The following is a 22,303-nucleotide window of genomic DNA, read 5'->3' as shown; positions in this document are numbered from 1 at the left end:
TCTAAAAATTTTCCATATATGGTACAGGTAGAATAAAATAATTTTATAAAATTGATAAAAGCGAATTTTTTAAACACATACATATTATATATTTCTTAAAAATTAATAACAATAGTTTTATTTTATCGCATTATTTTGTAACAAAAAATTGATTTTTCTACTCAATTGACTTATAATTATAAGGTTCATTATAAATAAAACATACCCAAGCATTTTATCTATAACAAAATTCATATATTATTTATTTTGTTTACGTATCTTATGGAAATATTTTAAATATATTTATAATGATTCATTATCTTACTATCATTATACATTCAAAATTTTGAAAATTGAAACTTTTAGATCGGATTTTAGTCTGATTACAAAAACAAATAAATATACACAAAAAAATTATTCTCTCTGTACCACCTTTTCGTTCTTAATAGCCTTATTCAAAGGAAAATCTATTGATATTTGTGTTTTATTTTTCTAATTGTTATAATTATTAATTATTATTATTATTATTATTATTATTAATTATATATTGTATCTTTGATTGTCTGTTGTTTATATGGCAAAAATTTATAAAAATGCTTTTTAAATGTGGTTTTTTAAATTTAAAATGAAATAACAAAAAAAAACAATTATTATATATATAATTCTCTTAATTATTGTATATTTGATCTGGCTAAGTATTCTTTTAGGATGTTATTTAAGAAAATTATTTATATATATTTATATTTTAAAAACTTTTTTTTATTATTTATATATATTAATGTTAAACGTTTTCAATGTGAAGAAAGAGAATTTAATATATAACTACATAGTTTAAATATATATACATATTTATTCATATATATATATATATATATATATATAGCTACATATATATATTTTATTGGGGTATATTAATTTGAATTTCTATTAAATAAATAAACTTTTCATATATGTATAGACAAAATTATATTTTTTAACTATAAAATTAAAAATTATATTTTCAGAAATACAGATTATAAAGATTTACCGATCACATTTATATGTTTGGAAAATTTAATTGATCCAAACTAAATCATTTTACATTATTTCCCACAAAATTTTTAATCAAATTTGTTATCAAATCTTCTATGGTATAAAGAAACTGTTTTTCTTAATTTTAAATTATTTTTTTAAAAAAATATTTATATTATGTATAGATGCTCTGTCATAATTATATTGTTTCTTATCTCAGCTATATAGATTCTATGTCAAATATAATTTGCGCACATTTTTTCTTTAAATAATAGAGAGCACTACAGAATTACGTCTGTTTCAAAAAAGACATTGGCATTTTTCAATTTTTCAAGGGAATGCTTTTACTGCATACGAATAATTATTTATTTAAACTAAAAAAGAAATAAACAATTATCTTTTTAATATAATATCAAACCTACTGAAATTTTAAATGTAGAATGGTTATGAAAAAAAAAATTATACATTTTCCTACTTACATTTCTATCAAAGATTTTCTTAACTTTTAAGATTCTCTTTTTTCTCCTTCCCTTTTATTCTTATTTAAATTGAAAAAAAAAAATTTAAAATTCATGTAATTTCATAAAGGTTTCAGAAATGAATGCCTCACACATTTTTATCCAATTATTGCCATCTACAAAATATAACAAAAATTAATAAATATAGTTATCAATAAATGTACTAAATAAATATATCGAATATAACAATAAAAAAATAAATTAGAACTCTTTTAGAAATTATTTTTGATCATAATTATGTTATGTGTTTATATATATATATATATAATTATATAAGTGTATATTTATATTTAAACGTGTAAAAATAGAAAATAATTATATTCTTAATTATAAAAACTAAATATACATATGACAATATATAAATATAATGTCATAAACTATTAATTAATATAAATAAATTATTAAATTATTTTGAATAGAGTTTAAGATTATAAGATTAAAAAAATTCTGTATATTATATTTTTTTATTATTAATTTTTTGGTTTTGCTGTTAATTGGCTTCGCATATAGAGTATTTGTATTAATTAATATTTAGTTTATATAAATATACTTTTCTCCTATATTTTATATTTTTTTTTGTTTTTTTTTTTTTCAAAACAGACAAATATTTTTTCTTAATTTTATTTATTATTTTGTATCTAAATATAATATAAAATATTTAATTTAACGCAAGAAAACACGGACCCTTATTAAAAAAATAAAATAAATAAATAAACTCACCACACAAAATAAAGATAAAAAAAATATGTATGTAATATATTATATGAAGCCTTGAAAACAAAAGTAGCTGTATTTAAAATAATATTTATATGTATATATAATAATAATAATAAAAACATATTAAAATCGTTTTCGTCATTTAATACTTCCGAAAACAAAAAAAAGTCTTTAGTTCTCCTACTAATAAAAAAAAAATTGGTTAAAGAAATATTAGAAATTCCTGCTGTTATTGTCATCCAATAAAATTTTAATAAAAGAGTATGAATATGTATATATATATATATATGTAATATATATATAATTTCATATGTATATATGCATATCATATACGGATTTCAATAACCGTCAAAACAATTGAGCGGGAATTTATTACATAATTGTAAACTTGAACATATTCAGAATCAACTGTACCAAAATTCATGTACAAAAAAATTATTTGGCTAAAATAACTTTGATATTATCATAAATTAATACCGTGAATATTACTGAATTTCTAAATATATTTTTAAATATATTTTTTTCCCTAATAAATCAATATTGCCTTTAATTTTTATGTTAAAAAAAAGTCTATCACAATAACATAGTTGCAGTGCGTTATAAAATTTTTAATTGACATTTGAATCAATTCATTTTTTTTGGCATTTGAAACAATTTCTCTAATTGCTTGTTTTAATTTAAATGCCAGAACCTCAATACGAAATTTACAATAACCTTTGTATAAATAATTATACAAATAATTAATATCGTAATTTGGCGAAAGAAAATAAATTAAGACGCCACTAAATATCTCGCCGTTAAATTTCACCGTTTTTTCCATTTCAACTTTCACCGTTTTTTGCATTTCAAACACAAAGTTAATATGCATAATGCCCAGATTGCTGTCTTCGAAGCATCCTAATTTTTCTAAAGGAGTTATTTAGAAAAATTACTCCTTTAAAGTAAAAAATTTTGTAAAATATTTTATATTATTTAAGCTTTACTATAAACATTATGCATGAAAATGTGTTTAAATTTTAGATTATTGAACTAAATTTCTGAATTTCTCAATTCTTGATACGAAAAAATTGCTTTAGAGCTTATATATATAATTTTTATAATCCTCACGATCTTCTACCATATGTGTATATTTTGAAGTTTGGTACTAAAGTCATTGTTGAATTCTGTTTTCCTCCAATTTGTCACAAGAAGGCAAACATCAGCTTATCGAATTTTACATATTTATTTCGACACAATTACAGAATGAGCTTAAATTTTATTGCTACATAGAAGTACAATCACAATTTTTTTATAATTTTATTTATTTATTATTTTTTTTATCAAATTATTCCTTAATTTTAATTATTAAACTATTTTTAAATAAAATTATTTTCAAATATAAATAATTTTATAAATTAAATTCGTTTTTCTTTTTCTTTAATTTTTCGCTATATATTTTTATTAAAACATTGATTTTAAATATAGTTTGTTTTAAAATTTTAATAAATAACAGCAACTCTAGTATATTATCATTATTTTATTGCAAGTTTTTAATATATATTTGTTTTTTTTTTTGCTAATTAAATTGTGTAGGTAAAATAGGTATGTATGTATATTGTTTGAAAATATTTTTATCGGAAGTTTAAAAAACAATTTGTTTTCTTATCATTTTTACGGATGCGTAATACATCTGATATCTTTGTAAAATAAAAATGTTCGATAACGAATAAAAGAAATTTTGAATAAATTTACGTATTTGTAAATAATACAAAAAATTTATATTTTTAATTTAAATAAATTTAATTTCATTAATATTTATGGCATATATACGCATTAACATAATCATATATACATAATGCGATTCATGTTCCATGCATGACGCATAGCATCCATTGTTACTCAGATTTGTCTGTAAAAAAAATCAATTTTGAGATATCTAATTCTGAACAAAATGTTTCATTCAAATTAAAATCATATTTTCAAACAATAAATTTTTATTTTACCTTTCCTTATTTTTCTTTGTTTCATTAATTAATTCTCAATTAAATTAATTTCTTTTAGTAATTTTTAAATTATTTTGTATAATTGAAATTTCAGAACAGATTTTTAATTGAATTTTACCTTATTTGCATGGTTTGACCTAAATATTTTAAAATTAATTAACTGTTATACATATTTAGAAAATTCAGTCAATAAAAGTGGGTTTACACTTGTATACATAATCAATTATTTTTATACTTTAGAAATCATGTTAAAGAATAATTTGTGAAATTTATACACACAATTCATTTATATTGCATTATAAAACTTAGAAAACTTCCAAATTGAATAAAAATATGATTTAGTTTTTTTCTTAAAATATTCATAGACACATGGAAATAGAAGTTCATATTTATTTGTACGAGTACATACGTAAATGGAAATAGAAAAATATTACATTTTTCCTGATGAATTCCAATTGATTGGAATTCCATTTTTCCTAATGAACTGGTTTATTTCTATGAAAACTAACATTGATAAAAAAAATTTTTAAAATCTGTTTCCATTAATTTTGTTTTCCAAAATCGTAAATTATAAAATTTAAATGAATATGAAAATTTTTTTTTTTAAAGAAATAGATTTACGTGTAAATAACAATAAAAGCGAAAAATTGTAAATGTCATTTAATATGTTAAATTGTTCAAAATGGAGAAAATGTTTGCAAATAATTTTCATTTCTTTGAACCATTTTTAATTTAAGATTAATTTAATCTTAAAAACCCTAAAATATACTAAATTTTTAAGTACTTAAGTGAATAAAATTTTTGTTGCTATAACAACATTACAATTAATAAATATTCTCATAAAATAAATTATAAATTTAATATTACTTATACAAATTAAAATAAAAGATTATTTTTTATCTATTATTTATCTATTATTATAATATTATCACTATATTTATTATATATTTTTATATTACTTTTATATTTTTATTTAAATTCCATTTTGTATACACGACATTATTTATTTTTCACATGCAATTGCATTGTAATTTGTTTGCGCATTTTCATTATAATTTTTTAATTAGTCATAATCATCAGCATTTAACATTAATATACATTAACATTTGATATTGGATGCTCTAAATGTATATGTATTGTTATAAGAAAGTGTGTATATTAACGATTAATTATACTTATACAATACTTGTTATATAATTGTTTACATGATTATAATTTTAAATTTATATATATATATGGGTGTCCTTAATTTGTAGTTTAAATATTATTAAACGTAATTTGAATAATTAAAAAAAAAAATTTTCAAAGTTAAATCATATGGATTTAGCAAGTTAAAAAACAAGCTATATATAAATATAGATACTTAAAAACTAGCCCAAAAACCTCCTTTAAAAATTTATTCTTAGTTATAAATGACAAAAAAAATATATTTCAACGTTAATTTTCTAAATAATTATATATAAACATATGAATCAAAAAAAAAAACACACAACTATATATTCATTTAATAATTCAAATTTAATTATAAAAATTTTAAATAAATAAAATTAAAAATTATTCAAATAACAGAAGAACAATGGGAAAAGGATCTTGAAGCTGAATTACAGGAATATGAAGTTGTTAATAGTGGTGCATCAGGAGGAGGTGGTGGAGGTGATAGCGGAGGTGGAGGTGGAAGTAGTAGCGGTGTAATACGTAAACGTAATAGTAACAACAGTGGCAGTGGTACTAGTACTCGTATCAATGATGGTGAAGACGATGAAGACGGAGAAGGCCAATTAACAATAGCAACAACAAATTTTAGAAATAGAAGTCCATCAAATAATGATTGGGAACAATACGCCGACCTCATTGATGAAACCGATGATTTAAAGTAATTAAGAGCTTATATCGTAGTTTTTTCTAAGTTAATTATATTATGATTTTTGATTAAAATTTTTCAAAGTATTGTTTATTTATGTAAAAAGCATAATATAACAAAACATGCGAAAATTTTAATCAAACTTAATTATATTTTGTTATAGTTATTATCCATTTAGTAAGTAAGAAACAGAATAAAAAAAAAATCTCATCTAAAACAATTTTTAATAATTTTTATAAATTATTTAAATTTTTACATGACTATTTTTATTTTTGTTTTAAATTATAAAATATATACATATATAATAAAACCGAATTCAATAATAATAATATTAAATAAAAAGCAAAATATTAAATATAAAAGTACGAAAAATATTAAAAAATCTTTTTTCTTTTCGAAATAAAGAAAAAAAAAACCCCGTTTATTTATGTATAGTGATGTTTCTTCTAATTAAAAAATATTGAAGTTACAAAGTACATACATACGTACATTGCTTTTCAGCATTTTATTATAGAAAATTTCATTTTCCAATTTTAAAGCACATGTTATGCAGTTTTCCCACCTTTACTCTTAATATTTCGCTTCATATTCTGCATTTTATACCTTGTTAAAATTGTTTTCAACCCAATTAATTGCATTTTCCATTCTAATTATAATTATTTTCAAGTTTTCATTCCAATTTATTAAATTTCTACCGTTCATAAAAGTATAACCATGTATTTCTAATTTTTATTGCAATATTAATCTTGATAATTATTAATATATTTATTATTATACATTGCATATGTACTTATAACTTCATCTCTAAATGTAATAATGTAATATTCAACTTGTTATGAAATAAAATATTTATTATAGCAATTTTAAGAATACTTTGAAGTTTTTTGCTCGTTTCATTTCATAAATAAATTACTTGCATATTTTGATTACATTTTGTAATCTTTTTTCCCTTTGTATAAAAGAGGATGAAAATTATTTCAGAATGCAATTTAAATATATTTAATACAAGTAATAATAATATACAAAACTAGGAAATTTTTCACGCGTATAGCAATGAAATAACTTCAAAGAATTTCTTAAAATAATAAAAAATATATGGAAATTAAAAATTTTTAAATCGTGTTTCTTTTTTATTTTGAATTTTAATTTATTTTCTAACTAATTCTAAAATAAATATTTCATATTCTGTAAGTCGCCACACTTGACGTGATAGGCTGTTATTCAAGAATATTATAATTTTTGGTAATCCTGAATACTGAAAAACAATTAAAATTCTTTTCAATAATAACCCATCCCTGAAGTGAATGCGACTAACAGAATATGGATGATTTTTTTTTCATAATTATCATTTTTATTTAAAAAAAATAAGTAGAAACGATAATACAAAGCAAAAATAAATGAGTTTCCTATCTTAATGATAAAAATTGAGTAACCATTAAATAATTAACAACAAAACGATTCAAATGTACGGCGTAAAAAATTATATAAAAAATAATTAAAACAAAATCTTTTTCCACTTGTTCGGTAACACGTAAGATACGTTCAAAAAAAAAATAATTATAAAAATTTTATTAAATATAAAAAAAAATATTTATAAATATTAAAAATAAATAAATTAATTAAAAAAAAACAAAAAAAAAATCATATATAAAGGAGAATAATATTAGCTAATTTATTAAAAATTAAAAATAATTATAAATAACAAGCAAAAATGAGGGAAACTATATAATGTAAAATATAAAATTACAAAAAAAAAAAAGAAATTTTTAAAAATCTTGTATTATAATATAAACAAAAAAAAATAAATGAAAATATACAAAACTTATTACTACCATTATTTATTAATAAAAAACAACAAAAACAATTATCATTAATATTTACATATATACATATATATGTATATATATATATAAATTTATAAATTAATGTAATTAAAAAGAGAAAGATATGTATTTGTAAATAAGTAAAAAAAAAACAAAATATATAATAAAAACTTTTATTTTAAAAATATTTTTAGAAATTTGTATATTTTTTCTACTTACTTAATTTTATTAAATTTATTTTAAAATTATAATTTTTTTATTTATACCCTTGCACTCATTTTTGTTGTTTTTTTTTCTTTATATATATAAAACCTTTTACAATTGCCACTAACTTTCAAATATATAACAATTTTCAACTAAAAATTTAAATTTATTACAAAAAAAAAAAAAACAGTTTTAATATAGAATACTTTAATGAACCTGTTAAAAAAAGTAAAAATAAATAAGAAAAAAGAAATTATATTTTTAAAATTAATAAAAATGAACACATATACATAAAAACTTTCACTTTGACTTCACATATACGTAGATTTTCTAAAGTGTCATTATATTTTTATGTTTTATTTTTATGTTTTCAATATTTTTAAATCAAACATTATTAATTTTTATTTACAATTTAACTATTTCTTTAACTTTAAGGTCGCGCAAAATAAGCAAAAAAAATAAAATGTATCTGTATAAGCAATAAATAAAATATTTGCAATAGAAACTTTTTTTAAGCGAAAAAAAATTCGGTAAATTTTGTCTTGGTGGTGCTAAAAGGCAAATTTATAAAGAACTCTCCCAATCAATTGTAAAATAACTTTTAATGTAAATTTCCCTTTTTTAATGTTTACCCTTTTAATGTAAATTTTTTTATATAATATTATTATTCGACATCTAAATCACTGTTGGGACGTTTTCTATTTAGAGCAAAAAATGCTTCTTTTAGAAGACGCTTTTGCTGCGTTCCTTCTCTTTTCCAAAACATTGTATTTTATTTTGCTGTGTTAGACTGAGTTTTCAAAAGCTTATATTTATTTCAATGTAAAATAAAAATATTTTTCAAACGCGAAGTATTTCCCTTAAAAAAATTTTTTTTTTTTAACCTTATTAACATTAAGCAACGGTAACACTCATATTTTTAGCATTAAATTTTCGTTTTCAAAAAAAAAAAAAATAAAATATTGAAAATTTTTAAATTTTATTCAATTTTGAAAAAAATAAAGCTAAAATCTTGTTTTAAATCTTGTATATTGTTTAATATAAAAAAGGTATAAAATTGCATTTGATTCGGTGCTCTCCGTATTTTCGATTTTACTCAGTATAATCCAAGGCCCAATAATGATCTGAATCCCAAAATATTTTCATAATTTTATTAAATCAATACAAATTTATATTGCACCACTCTCTTCTTATTTTATTCTTTTTTTAACTAACGACGTCAATCATGCATGTTATAAGATTTCATCCAAAATTATATTTATTATCCCAATGAAAACTTTACAAGTCAATTGAATTTCCTTTCTAAATTTTATTTAAAGATATTTTTAGATTTTTTATTGTTTTTGTTGTGTTTTAATTTTTTATTAAATTTCAAAAAAAAAGAACTAAAAAAATATAAAAAAAAGTAATTTCTTTTAATTGTACTCTTATATATAAGAATTATACAACTGTAATTATTTACATTTAAAAAAAAAATCTGTAAATGTATATAAGTGAAATTTAAGCCCCATTTAATTATTATAAAAACAAAAAAATATTTAATTATGAATTATATACAAATTTCCAAAAAAAAAAAGTAAATAATAAATTCAACAATATTTTATTGCTTGTTAGAGTTTGGTTATATTATAGTTCAATTATATTATAAAATTAAAAAAAAAAAAAAACAAAAATAAGCCAGAAAACAAAATGAAATAAAAAAAAGGATTTTAAAAATCTCAAATAAACAAAAACGCAGAACATATTTAATAAAATTAAACAAAAGTATAATTAAAAAAAAAATAGTTTTTAAATTATTGAATAGAAAGTTGAATTAAAAATGATTATTAATTATTATTATATAATTAATTATATATAAAACAAAAATAAATAATTAAACATTAATTATGATTATATAATTTAATTTTATAATTCATTTTTTTTTCTCATAATTTTTAATTTTAATTCAAAACACTTTTTATAAAAGTAATAATCACATTACCCTGGATAAAATTTTGTTAAATGTATTAAAAATATATCCGTGAAAAATAAAATTGAAAATTATTTTCAAAATTCATTTTAATTCAATATTGAAAATAAATATAATAATTTTTTTTTTGTTCTTATTTAAATAAAAAGTTTATCTATAATTACACACTGTAATTAAAAATACATGGCCGTGTATACAAGAAAAAAAAAATTGTACAAAAAAAAATTGAAAAATCGGCCTCCTCGATATTTTAAGTAGTTTACATAGACTTTTAATATACATACACATATTTAAATACATATATATATATATATATAAGTATATGTAATTATACATATGATATAATCAAAAATATTTCTATTTTTTTATTAAGTATTTTAAAATTTTTATTTGCACATATGCGAATGCCTTTGCAGTACATTGCATCGTAGTACTAAAATCCATATGCCTTCAGTTAGTTTTTTATTAAAAGTAAAAAAAACGAAAAATTTAATGGAATAAAGTCACCACCACCAAGGCCGTAAAAATTAAAAAAAAAAATTGATGTTTTTCCCTATTATCCCTTTTTTTCCCTATGATTCCCTTTTTTTTTTTAAATAATTTGGTTTCCTAAAAAGAAAAAAAATTTTTAAATAATGCAAAAAAAAATTGTATAAGCCATGAAATTTTAACATTAACCGATTTATACCCTTGATCGGAAAGGTAAACTATTTATTTATAATTATTTTGAAATATTTGATAATCGTTGTTTTCCTTTTTTTGTTATTATTGAAACCTTTATTATTAATTACTTTTAATTAATCAAATTTAATTTGGTTGTTTTTTTGGTGTAACATGAGTAAATTCAGTGGTGAATAAGTAAGGGAATTTAAAATATAACAATGACCTTTCCTTATTGTTTTTTTTTTTGTTAATTTGCATATTGTAAAATTAATGTAATGTCATTTTAGATTTAATAAAAAATAAATTTATTAAAAATAATGTTTATCAAAGAAAACAAAAAAAAAAGTTATAAGAGTAATTAAAATTAAAAAGAAATGATTATCAAACTAAAAATGAAAAAAAAAAAGCAAAAATCATTCTATTAGAACAAAGAAAAAAAACCTAGTTATTAATTAAAAAAATAATATTTTCCATTCTGTGAATTTTTCCGTGTTTCATCTTATTCTTCCCATATTTATTATATATAGACTATAAATTATGATAAATTTATCTATATTTATCTATGTATCTGTATATGTATTATACAATATAAAAAAAACAAAAAAGCAAAAAAAAAAAACAAAGATGATATTATATTAACAATTGAATTAAAAACAAAAAAAAATAAAGCAAATTTAAAATCCTACAAAAAAAAATTATTATATATTATTTAACGTATAAAAAAATGATAAAAGCATTTTTGTTTTCTTAAAACAAAATCCAAAAAGGTATCATAAACTGAGCATCTTATTAATATTTTCATTTTATTTTCATTTATTTACTATTTTTTTAAAGTATGATACAAATACTAATAACTAAAATAGAAAATATTTTAAATTTAAATTACACAAAACAGAAAAAAAATAACAAAACGAAAAGAATAAGAACTTTAAAGGAAGACAAAAACAATTTGAAAGTAAAAAATATTTATCATTGTTAACAAAATGAAGAAAAAAAATTTGAAAAAAAAAACGTCAAAAATTTAATTATTGAAAATAAACATTTAAAGAAAAATAAAGGAAAAAAATATATGATTATTACTCAAATAAAAAAGAAAAAACTTCAGATGTTTATTTTATTCAAATTAAAATATACTCACATGCTTATATTTAAAGCGGGAAACCCTTGACTAACTTGGCTTTTTTTCTTTATCCTTTGGTAACTTTCTTAAGACTTGCTCAATTAAAATATTCAATTTACAATACTCGTATAATACTAAAATATGTTGAGAGAAATTATGCTTAAAGTGGTGAATAGACCGTGACTTCAATAATGCTTTATAAAAAGTTTAAGTACGGTATTAATACGATTGTAGTGCCATGTGAGAGCTTTCAATACCTTTATATAAGGTTTTGATACATTTTGGAATACAATTTTTACAATATTAATACGTACTTTGACATTTGTTTGAAAATTTCAATTTAAAGTTCTGTGCAAATGTGAATTTTCAACGGACGTTACCACATCATTAAAAACATAGGATTTTTATGCTGCATTTTAGGAAAAAAACTTAATAACTAGCACTTTATTGCTAAAAAAAAATGCTACTTTATTTATATATAAGTATTGAAATCACGGAGAGTCTTGTATACGTACCGTTTGATAAGAAGAAAATTTCTCATATTTATTTTTTCGATAAACTACATTGAATTCTTGTGTTCATTGCACATTCTTTTGCATTTGCATAATGTATACATTATATAGATACGAGTATCCAACCATTCTATTAGTTGGATCACTTGACGTATTGGGTTGCTTTTCAAAAATTACAAAATTTTATGAATAAAATCAATTGAAATAATACCAAAGGAATATTAAACATAAATAACAGAAATTGGAAAATAATGAAAATGCAAAATGTAACTGTAAAAACAGAACTAAAGCAGGGAAAGGCAACGGCGGACGATTTCCGTTATTACCCCAGAACAAGAACGGAACGACAAAATCAATTGAACAGTATTTTGCATGTAATAGTTCCTTCTGCTATAAGAAAGTTTTTTAAAACTTTATAAAACTTGCAAAAACTTTATAAAGTAAATACTAAGTGATACTATAATAACTTTTTAAAGAAAATTATGACGCTTTCATTTTCTCAATGTTTAAACTGTTTCAAGTTTTCTAAAGTAAAATTTAGTATTTTAAAAACTTTTAAATTCTTACAGCTGTCGAAACATACGTTTTTCATGTCAGAAGGTTTTATTTTTCAAAAAAAAATTTCCATCAATATTTTTTTTCCAAACTTTTAAATATGTAAAATAAACAAAATTGTTTTTTCTAAGTCTCACCCTTTTATAATTCAAAAATATAATTTTCGATTTATTGTGTAACCAAAAAATATTTGTTTATGTTTGACTTTGAAATTCGATGTTTATCACATATACATATGTATATAAAGTTTTTAAAAGTGTTTCGAAGTTTTCCGTCTGATTTATTTTTTTTTAAATGAGATTTCTTTTTGCGAGAAATTAAGTCATTGTTTCTCTTTTCTTTACACACACGTGTAAACAGATAATGTCAAAAAACCGGCACTGGTAAAATAGGAATGTGGCGGTGAAATTGCGGCAATAACTTCATAATAAGATTCTGGGCAGTCCCTATTAAAAATGGATATTCTATATGAATTCTGATATTTCGCAGCGGAAAATCTCTCGCGTTCTGTTTTCAACTTAAACTAAAACACAATAAATACATACATAAAAAATACAAGTATCGTTATCACTTATTTTTGTTTTTATACATATACGTCAAAATCTTCAATTTAATCTGAATCTGATGAAATTCGTATGTACCCTGCTTGACATCAAGCTTGTCTGACGGCAAATAATTTCTATTCTATTTTCATCACACACTGTCATATTTTTAAAAGTATAGTGTTGACAATAAACTTTTTGTGAAAGCTTGGCAAAGCGACTAGCGGATTTTCATTTTGATTATAATTTTATGAAAAAATAAAAATATTTCAAAGTAATATGTAACAATTTTTACTTTCAACCCAGAATTTTCAATTTATCTCTATTTATACTCTGTATGAGCAAACACCCTTTTTTTGAGAAAATAAATAAAATTAAAATTTTTCCAATAAAAATGAAAACGAACAAACCTTCAATATGTACAAGTAACTTCACAGTTGTAGTAATATTCATTTTGACAGAGAAAGCATAATTCAGGAATTAAAGACAGAGGAGTAACATTCGGAATTACACAGTTTCATTCGGCAAAAAGTGATATGATGCAAAGCTGTTTTAAAAATTTTTCAATTGTACCGATTAACGAAGGGTAGAAAAGTTTTAATAATTTATCAAAGTATGTATTTGGTTTATATCTAAGGCTAACAATTAAAATTAAAATGTCACAAATGACTTATAACGAATCTCATATTGAATCGTCTGATGATGAAAGTAAGGTTTACATTATTAATTTGCAATTAAGAGTTGAAAAAATTTTTTAACATTTTTCTAGATACTAATGATCGTACAATTCGATGTGATTTTGAAAATTTCAAAAAATGGCCTGCTGCAGCTGCACAATTGCTGATAAATTTAAGATTATCTTTAGACGATAAATTTTCGTCTGGATATGTTATGAAAAAAACATTGTGGAAAAAGATATCTCAAATACTAATTGAAAATGGATTTGACTTTAACTCTGCAGCTTGTGAAGCTAAGTTTAAAGGTATTAAACTAACCTATAAGAGAAATATCAAGAAATTAAAAGAAAATCCTGAAGCCGAAATTATATGGCCGTATTTTAAACTACTTCATGAACATTACGACCAAAACGAGTATAAACTTGGGGACGAAACCGATAATTCTGGTTGCAAAGATTTTTGCGAAGAAGTATCAGGAAATGAAACTGGAGGTATTCATATTAAATGGCCATATACAGCGATTGAGCTACTCTTAACATTTAGATTGTCAATGGAGCATGACTTTCAATGTGCTTATAGATCCAAAAAATCACTCTGGAATAAAATAAGTACAGAGTTGAATAAGCAGGGATTCCTTTATAGTGGAGAAGCTTGTGCTACTAAATTTAAAGGTCTATTGGTTACTTACAAGAGAAATTTGAAAAATAGTGAGGAGCTTGGAAAGGAAATTGTATGGCCATATTTCAATAAATTGCATGCAATTTTCGGAAGTAATGAAAAAACCTTGACCAAATATATCAGTCAAAATAATGAAATTCCAAGCAAACTAAATTCTACCAATGAAGTTGATGACGAACCACTACTTCACATTTCAGATAATGAAGAAACAAAAATTTGGAATGCGGTTGCAACACGTTTATTAATTAAGAAGAGAGGCGAAATGCAAAATGAGTTTATTACCGGACGTTGCTCAAAAAAGGAATTATGGACAGAACTGGCTGATTCACTTAAAGTTCACGGAATTGAAACGGACGGAGAAGCATGCCGTGAAAAGTTTAAAGGGTTAGTTCTAACTTATAGAAGAAATCTAGAAAAATATTTTGCTAATAATAAAAAGAATATTACATGGCCTTTATTTAAGCTGATGCATCAAACATTTGGAAACAAAAAATTGCAATCCAAAAAAATATATAAATCTAGTATTAATGAAGAAAGCTGCTTTCAGGAAAACTCGAATGACAGCCTTAGTTTAGCAGATATCAACGAGTTCGTCAACTCCAAAAATTTTTCAGATCACTCAGAATCTGAAGATTGTTGTAAAAAAGAACAATGGAATATAGAATCTGTATTTAGGTTGATCAAAATTAGATTGAAGTTAAAAGAAAACTTTGATTCTAGTCCGATTTCTGAAGCCTCATTGTGGGAAGACATTTCCAAAAAGATGAAGCAACATGATATGCATTTTTCTAAAGAAGATTGTCAAATTAAATTCCAAAGCGTTTTTAAAACGTTTTGCCTCTTCAAAACTCAAAGTATTCTAATTGAAAATAAGGACACATGGCCTTTTTTTGATTTGATGGAGCAAATTTTTCCCGGGAACTCGTATCAGTTAGATTGTAAGTAGCCAAATAAACCGCTCTTTTAAAAAATTATCTAGGTGAATAAATCACATATTTCAATTTTAGACAAAAACCTCGTAGATCTACAAAACGAAAACCAGAAAATCGTTAAGGAAAAATTAAAATCGCATTTATTAATGGAAATGTTTCACTCTTCGTCATCTGAATACGAATCTTTTTCTGAAAATGAAAACAAAATCAACTTGCCACATAAAAAACGTCATTATATTAAATGGAAATTAAGACAGAAACGAATGAAACTTGAAGAAAAACGAAATGAATTGCTGGAGCGAAAAATTGTCGCTACAGAAAGAAAAAATGCAGTAATTTTCGAATTCGTAAATATTTTGAAACAACATAAAAATCTTATTTAGAAATAAAATTTACTGAAAATACGTTTATATTCGTAATACTATGTACAAATATTTAAATATAATAGTACTTATTTATTGAGTTGTTTTTTTCTTTTTATGGGAAGATGAAGTTGAAGAGGATGATGACGAGGAAGAGCTAGTAGAAGAACTGGAACTGGTATCTGAATTGGAGTCTGAGTCGCTACTTGAAGACGTATCGGAGTCACTGCTTGACTCTGAGCTACTACTAATACTACTACTACTGCTGCTACTGCTGCTGCTGCTAGAGCTACTAGTACTAGAACTACTACTTTCAGAAATCTTTGGTTTTTTACGTTTTTTAGGTTGTGACTGGTATCCTTCGTTCTTTATTTTCTTTGCGTCATTTTCTTTTGCCTTAGTTTGCATGTTTTTATTTAGTAGTCTTGTTCTAGAATCTCTATGCAAATATTTCCTTTTCCCTTTGCATTCGTAACTCCAATGACCGTATTCTAGACATTTCTGACATCTTATACCATTTGGAAAAGCTGCTGCTAATTTTGCGTTTCTACAAAATGTTTGTTTATTAAATATTTATCAATTAAATAGGTATGCGTTAAAATAAGTTTTTACTTCCGTTTTAACGCCAGCTTTCGCGCTGCTGGATCATTAAGTGTCATTACTAATTTTCAATTATTTTTTTCATTAAAAATGGTTTGAAATGTACATAATAAACTTCGTGTTTCCTCTTTTTTTATCAACAAGCCATTTATATTTTTTGTTATAGCACAATGTCAATTCCACTGTTGCCAGGTTTCCAAAATTAACCTTGATCGTTTACCACAATTTCAAATTCTATTGAACAAAATTGAAATGAGATATAACACATACCTTAATCCATAGATAACATTTATGGTTACTTAACTTCTTTATTAATTAATTGAGTAAATAAACATTTACATAACAATGTAAAATAACTTCAATTTTCACCTCACACAAAAACTTGTGTCGTGTAAATCATACAACTTGATTTGATTGAATTTGCTGTCATTTTATTAGTTTAACAAAACTACTAAAATGACAGCAAATTTAACTACTAAACGAAAATAAATATTCTTCAAAAAATAAAAAAAAATAAAAGTTAGCTGATCACACTTTGATTTTGTGCATTTGGCTGATATTTCCGATTTTTAGTAGTAGGTTGAATTCGCGTTTGGAGTTCTGATTGCGTGATATCTTATTAGTTAAAACTGCATTGCAATAGTACTCTAAAGTAGCACTGCCAACAAAAACTCTGGTGTAATCCCAATAATGGCTCTCTACTCTCCCAAAAATTATTTTTCTGCTTATTGAGCCATTAAGGTTATGAATATAAAAGCAGAAAAATTTTTTATGCTATCGATTTGACAGAACAGTTCTACCAAAAAAAACGAAATACCTTTTGCAGCAAGTTACAAAACCGTGCAGATCTTCGTTAGAACCGCAAACACAAATTCAACCCCAGTTTTACGTCAGAAATTGATACGCAAACGGCGCGTATAGCTGTCATTTATTTAAAAAAGTTTATTTCTTAATTTCTACTGTATAACAACTTTTAAAAGTTTTGACAGAAAATGTACGCTATAAGTCGACACATCATAACTCTTGGGCACTAAAATCGAATTTGTAAGCTAAAGATATCGATTAAAAATTGCACCTTCCAAAGTTTTTCTCCCTAAAAAGCTAAAAAATTCAATTACAATCGTATTGCTAAAATTAAAATTTTCTCTTTTATATTTAGATTAACAAAATTTTTCTAAACTTTTAAGGGTATCATGTGTGAATATGTCCATGCAACAAAATAACAGCATGGTTTTTCTGGTACCAATTCAAATACTAAATTCAAATAAATACCACTTAAATTCATTAAATATGCTTTAATATTTCTAGCTTAAAAGAAGAATTTGATTAATGTAGGTCAGTGATATAGACCCCGCGGGGTCCATGAAGATCTGCTAGGGGGTTCTTCATACCTTGTAGAAGAGGGTTCCAGCGTAGTTAGGAATCTCATAACAAAAATAAGAAGCAAACTAGACATTATTAACCGAGCAGATTTGAGGATAAACCTCACTAAATCAATGCCAATAGTTGACAATTTATTATCAATCCATCAAATTCATCCCTCCTATTAAATTATTTTTCTTCCTCATAAACATATGATATATTTTGTAAATATGTGATAATGTTGACTGTAAAAGCAAGTAATATGTATGTGTGTATAAGATTGAATTTATTTTTGTTTAGATTTCTCGTGTAAGAATTACTTTACTTTTATTTAAATTTAATAATTAAATTATTTAAATTTAATAAGTTAATTAATTTAATATGAAATTAATTTAAAATGTTTTTTGTTTAACTTTCTCACGTCACCTTGCTACTTTTAAAAATTTAATCGTATCAAAGAAGGAATCAACGACAAAGAGTGTACGAGAGAAAAGTTTGGGAGTCTCTGTGTTAAATAAATAAGTGCAGTCTAAATACATGCATTTGCGGACATTAAGAAAAGTCCTCGGCCCACCTTCTGAGAAAATACGAGGCCCTCGTCCGCATAAGAACGAAGGTAGTGCGAACTGCGTGCTTACTCCGGAGAAGTAGGGTCTGTTATAGGGCTTTGCCCCACACCTAGTTGGGGGAGACCAAGGGATGTATATATTACCTGGTCGCGATGCACTGTCACCCCTTCTCTGCAATCTGCAATCTAGGTGAATGCATAATATATACATACATATATGTAGTTAATTCCTTGTCCAAGTTTTAAATAAAAATAATAGAAAAAAATCAATTGAATTTAAATTTAAACTGAATCACTATGATTATTTATTTTTACAATACTTCAAACTACAGTGTTAATTTTATTTTTCTCAAGTATTTAAAACTGTACTTTGAAAATAAATTTTATACCTTATTACAGAATTTTTGTTTCAAAAAGAAAATTATTAATTCATATGAGCTCTTTAAAATTTTACAGTCACAATACAAAGGTCTATAAAAATTAAGCTTAGTTTGCAATATTCAAATAAATGCCAAAATATAGTGAAATATATTGAAATTTTAGGTGGGCCGAGAAAAGAGATCCTGCATATTATGTATTTGACCTTAATAGTAATTTATTCAAAATTAATTCAAGAAATACATATTTCCATACAAATTTTACTATTACACTTATGATTTAAATTTTTTCAATAGGTTACTGTGTTTTTGTTTCAACTTGGCAATGTGTTTTGGAGAGATTCCTGAACTCGACTTTTGTGCAAATTTGATGTAAAATGGGCTTTTAAATGAGTCTTTCTTGCAAAACTTGCGTCACAAACTTCACATCTAAAATCAATAATCCAATATTTAAAAGAATACACTATAGATGAGTTTTATGCGCATATATTGTAAAAAAGTATTTAATCGCATTTAAATTTAAATTTTTCAGCGTTTTTACTAAAATTTAAGTTAAGCAAAATAAAAATTTTTCGTTATATACATATACCTATCTAAAAATTTTTTCACATTATTAAAAAGAGACCCAAATATGTACAATAGAAAACATGATGCTTTCTAGCAAAAATACTTTTTTACAATATGCAAAACATGAAAATTGAAATTTACCTAAAGGGTTTTTCTCCAGTATGAACTAGAATATGATTTTTTAATATATTAGCATAGGTAAAGGCTTTTCCGCAAGTTGTACATACGTAGGGACGCTCATTAGTATGAACTCTGAAATATTTAGAAAGATATTTAATAAAATTGACAAGAATCTGTTTAACCTTATTTGTAAATCAAAATTTTATGATCAAAAAGTTATAATTTCAACGTGTAGTTATTAAAAAAGTTGTTGTCAATTTTACTGAACAACGTGGGAATCTACCATATTAAAAATAAAAAAATTAAAAAAAGTTTACTAAAATATCATATTAATGAAACTTAATGAAACCTTTCGTGTTTGATTCTCGTGCTGTAATCTCCAAACCTTTTATCACAATAGTGACAGGGATACGGTCTTTCACCTGTAAAGAAATTTATTTGCACATAAAATAAATTGAAAAAAAGATTAATTCAAGATATACCAGTATGAGTTCTCATGTGTCTTTTCAATTGCATCATCTCCCTAAACTGTTTTTTGCATATTCTATAAATTTTTCTAAATTAAAGAAAAAAAAAAACAAAAAAAGTTATGAAAAAATATTTACTCGCATTCATAGTCCATTACATCTGAGTGATATTTTAAATGCCTTTTCAAATGTCTTTTTGTAGGATATTTGTTACCACAAACCTCACACATAATGAAAGTCAACTCTTCACTTTTTTGGGAGCATTTAACTCCATTCCCACGAAATACCTTGTCTTTTTTCAATTCTGGGTTAGCATTAAATAAATGTTTGTTTCTAGTCATATGTCGAGATACTACGGATTCACCACCATAAGCGATTGAAAATTCACAATTACATACTGTACAAAAGGCGTTTTTGTCATCTTTGGCTGCTCTTATCCAATCATATTTTTCAATCCATTTTCTTTTAAAAGTACAAAATCTTCGATTCCCTTTTTTGAAAGAGTCATCATCAATTTCTTTCTTAGTGTTACCTTTTTTCAAAGAAATTTTCGAAGTTGCAGTCTCAGATATTGTTGCTTCATTTTCTTCATCTTTGATGGTATCTAACTGCTCTCTTTTTTCTATTTGAATATTGTTTTTTGAGTCAAAATTGGACAAATCCTCTTGCCAATCTTCAATGTGACAACTTACATCTAAAAAATTTGATTCATTATCTGAACTTACTTCATATTTAATTAATTTGTTTTCAATTTCCTCAGGAGCTGATAATAAAGCCCTTAGTTTATTATCAGACTGTTGGCAAATTATTCTAAATTCATATGACAATTGTAATGTTGATTTACAATGTTTACAAATTTTCTCTGGTAAAGATTTTTCGTTTTTCTCAATCTAAAATTCAAATTTTTTTCTTAATCCGCAAACAGCAGTGTGTAAGGGTAACAAAATAAAAAAATACTTACAAAAACTCCAGAAATATCAAATACTTTTTTTGCAATTTCAACTTCGTCGTCCTTTTCAAATACAGACTCTAAACTAGAATCTTCAAAAATTTGCACGCAAAGGCGACAAGTATTACTGGCTATTTTCATATTTTTTATTTTGGTTAATAATTTTTAATTTAAAAATACTGAAAATTTTGTTATAGCAACTGGTAAACAAAACTTAAAAATTTCCCGAAACTTTTCTCTATAATTCTATATTGTCAAACTACGAATTGTGGGGTTTCCAGATATTCATAGACTTACATGTTGGAAGTTATTCCATGTTTTGTAAAAATTAAAATTGATTTTATATTTTTAAGATGCCATGGAATAATTAAATTTTTTATATTAACAATTCTATTTTAAATATATCATTGACCAATTATGATTTTTAAAGCAAAAATTGAAAGTTAATTTTTGCTTTATATTTTACAACCATAGTGATATCAAATTAATGCCAAAATTAATCGAATTAATTAATCGAAGATAGTAGAGTTACCAAGCTTAATGGGTATAACTATTGCGATTTGCGACATCTATTTGTTTTCATTTGATTTTTATATATTAACATTCCTAGTTCTGTGAGATATGAATAGATGTCCCTACGGTAGCTATTTATGAAAACTGAAATGTTCCTTTTAGATGAAAACAACGAACCATATGCATAATATAAAATTTTATGGCCTTCTTTGTTTTAAAATATATATGTTCACAAACAGTAATGTGTACATTATTATATACCTTCATTTGATGTAGAAAACATTTTGCTCAGAAATTGTCAAAGTTCGACGATTTTCGAAATACATACAGGGTTTGTTGTATTTTATTGAAAGTTTGTTTAGAAACGACTCTAGTGTAAAGATGCCCTTTTAAAATTTTCTGCAGCTACACGGTAAGTTGAATATCAACACATTAATCCTAGTTTTAATAGAAAATACATATGTATTTATACTAAATTATAATTTGGTCCTTCACATTTAGTTAGGTAGATTAATTTCATTAGTTTTTTTTAGATAAAAAAAATTAGATATTAGAGTAAGATTGTGCAAAAATGCCTTTTCAAAATTTTTTCCAATTTAATTTCAAAAAAAGAATTTTCAAAATTTTTTATTTCATTTAACCTTAATTAAAAAAGAAATTCGAATTTTGTAAAGC

At 23.2% G+C, this 22,303-nt stretch overlaps 4 protein-coding genes across 7 annotated transcripts in view; 2 read left to right on the top strand and 2 right to left on the bottom strand.

Moving 5' to 3' along the window:
- Positions 1-8,658, top strand: part of LOC129616216 (synapse-associated protein of 47 kDa) — a 93,664-nt gene extending 85,006 nt beyond the window's left edge. For all 3 annotated transcript variants that reach the window (XM_055531728.1, XM_055531730.1, XM_055531729.1), the window contains one exon: positions 5,777-8,658. In XM_055531728.1, coding sequence (XP_055387703.1) covers positions 5,777-6,084 — 308 coding nt within the window. In that variant the 3' untranslated portion in view covers positions 6,085-8,658. The remainder of the gene's footprint in view (positions 1-5,776) is intronic.
- Positions 8,659-13,956: 5,298 nt separating this feature from the next.
- Positions 13,957-16,235, top strand: LOC129616203 (uncharacterized). Its single transcript, XM_055531709.1, has 3 exons — positions 13,957-14,164; positions 14,226-15,749; positions 15,819-16,235. Exons 1-3 carry the CDS (start codon positions 14,113-14,115, stop codon positions 16,124-16,126), a joined length of 1,884 nt encoding a protein of 627 aa, XP_055387684.1. The 5' UTR covers positions 13,957-14,112; the 3' UTR covers positions 16,127-16,235.
- On the bottom strand, positions 16,095-17,060 carry LOC129616204 (zinc finger CCHC domain-containing protein 10). Its single transcript, XM_055531710.1, has 3 exons — positions 16,976-17,060; positions 16,718-16,912; positions 16,095-16,652 (listed from the first exon to the last, which is right to left on the bottom strand). The coding sequence occupies exons 2-3, from the start codon at positions 16,762-16,764 to the stop codon at positions 16,199-16,201; spliced, it is 501 nt and encodes a 166-aa protein (XP_055387685.1). The 5' UTR covers positions 16,765-16,912; positions 16,976-17,060; the 3' UTR covers positions 16,095-16,198.
- A 1,850-nt stretch (positions 17,061-18,910) lies between these two features.
- Positions 18,911-21,582, bottom strand: LOC129616208 (GDNF-inducible zinc finger protein 1-like). Of its 2 annotated transcripts, none has more exons than XM_055531714.1 (6): positions 21,128-21,582; positions 20,305-21,056; positions 20,182-20,243; positions 20,049-20,121; positions 19,721-19,831; positions 18,911-19,441 (listed from the first exon to the last, which is right to left on the bottom strand). In XM_055531714.1, exons 1-6 carry the CDS (start codon positions 21,254-21,256, stop codon positions 19,327-19,329), a joined length of 1,242 nt encoding a protein of 413 aa, XP_055387689.1. In that variant the 5' UTR covers positions 21,257-21,582; the 3' UTR covers positions 18,911-19,326. The 2 variants fall into 2 exon arrangements, with proteins under 2 accessions (XP_055387689.1, XP_055387690.1); XM_055531715.1 differs by lacking the exon at positions 18,911-19,441 and adding an exon at positions 19,882-19,978.
- Between the last annotated feature and the right edge of the window lie 721 nt (positions 21,583-22,303).

The sequence above is a fragment of the Condylostylus longicornis genome, unplaced genomic scaffold, assembly GCF_029603195.1.
Source record: "Condylostylus longicornis isolate FDR11 unplaced genomic scaffold, ASM2960319v2 ptg000163l, whole genome shotgun sequence".
Lineage (NCBI taxonomy): Eukaryota > Metazoa > Arthropoda > Insecta > Diptera > Dolichopodidae > Condylostylus > Condylostylus longicornis.
The sequence above is the reverse complement of the archived record's forward strand: the minus strand, read 5'-3'. Positions and strand labels throughout refer to the sequence as shown.

Bases quoted from the DNA above. Each gene is read 5' to 3' on its own strand.
- LOC129616203 (XM_055531709.1), top strand. From the start codon at position 14,113: ATGTCACAAATGACTTATAACGAATCTCATATTGAATCGTCTGATGAT. The intron at 14,165-14,225 runs GTAAGGTTTACA...ACATTTTTCTAG, and splicing joins TGAATCGTCTGATGATGAAA to ATACTAATGATCGTACAATT. The intron at 15,750-15,818 runs GTAAGTAGCCAA...TTTCAATTTTAG, and splicing joins GAACTCGTATCAGTTAGATT to ACAAAAACCTCGTAGATCTA.
- LOC129616204 (XM_055531710.1), bottom strand. From the start codon at position 16,764: ATGACACTTAATGATCCAGCAGCGCGAAAGCTGGCGTTAAAACGGAA. The intron at 16,653-16,717 runs GTAAAAACTTAT...AACATTTTGTAG, and splicing joins AAGCTGGCGTTAAAACGGAA to AAACGCAAAATTAGCAGCAG.
- LOC129616208 (XM_055531714.1), bottom strand. From the start codon at position 21,256: ATGAAAATAGCCAGTAATACTTGTCGCCTTTGCGTGCAAATTTTTGAA. The intron at 20,244-20,304 runs GTAAATATTTTT...AAAAATTTATAG, and splicing joins GTAATGGACTATGAATGCGA to AATATGCAAAAAACAGTTTA. The intron at 20,122-20,181 runs GTATATCTTGAA...ATTTCTTTACAG, and splicing joins ACACATGAGAACTCATACTG to GTGAAAGACCGTATCCCTGT.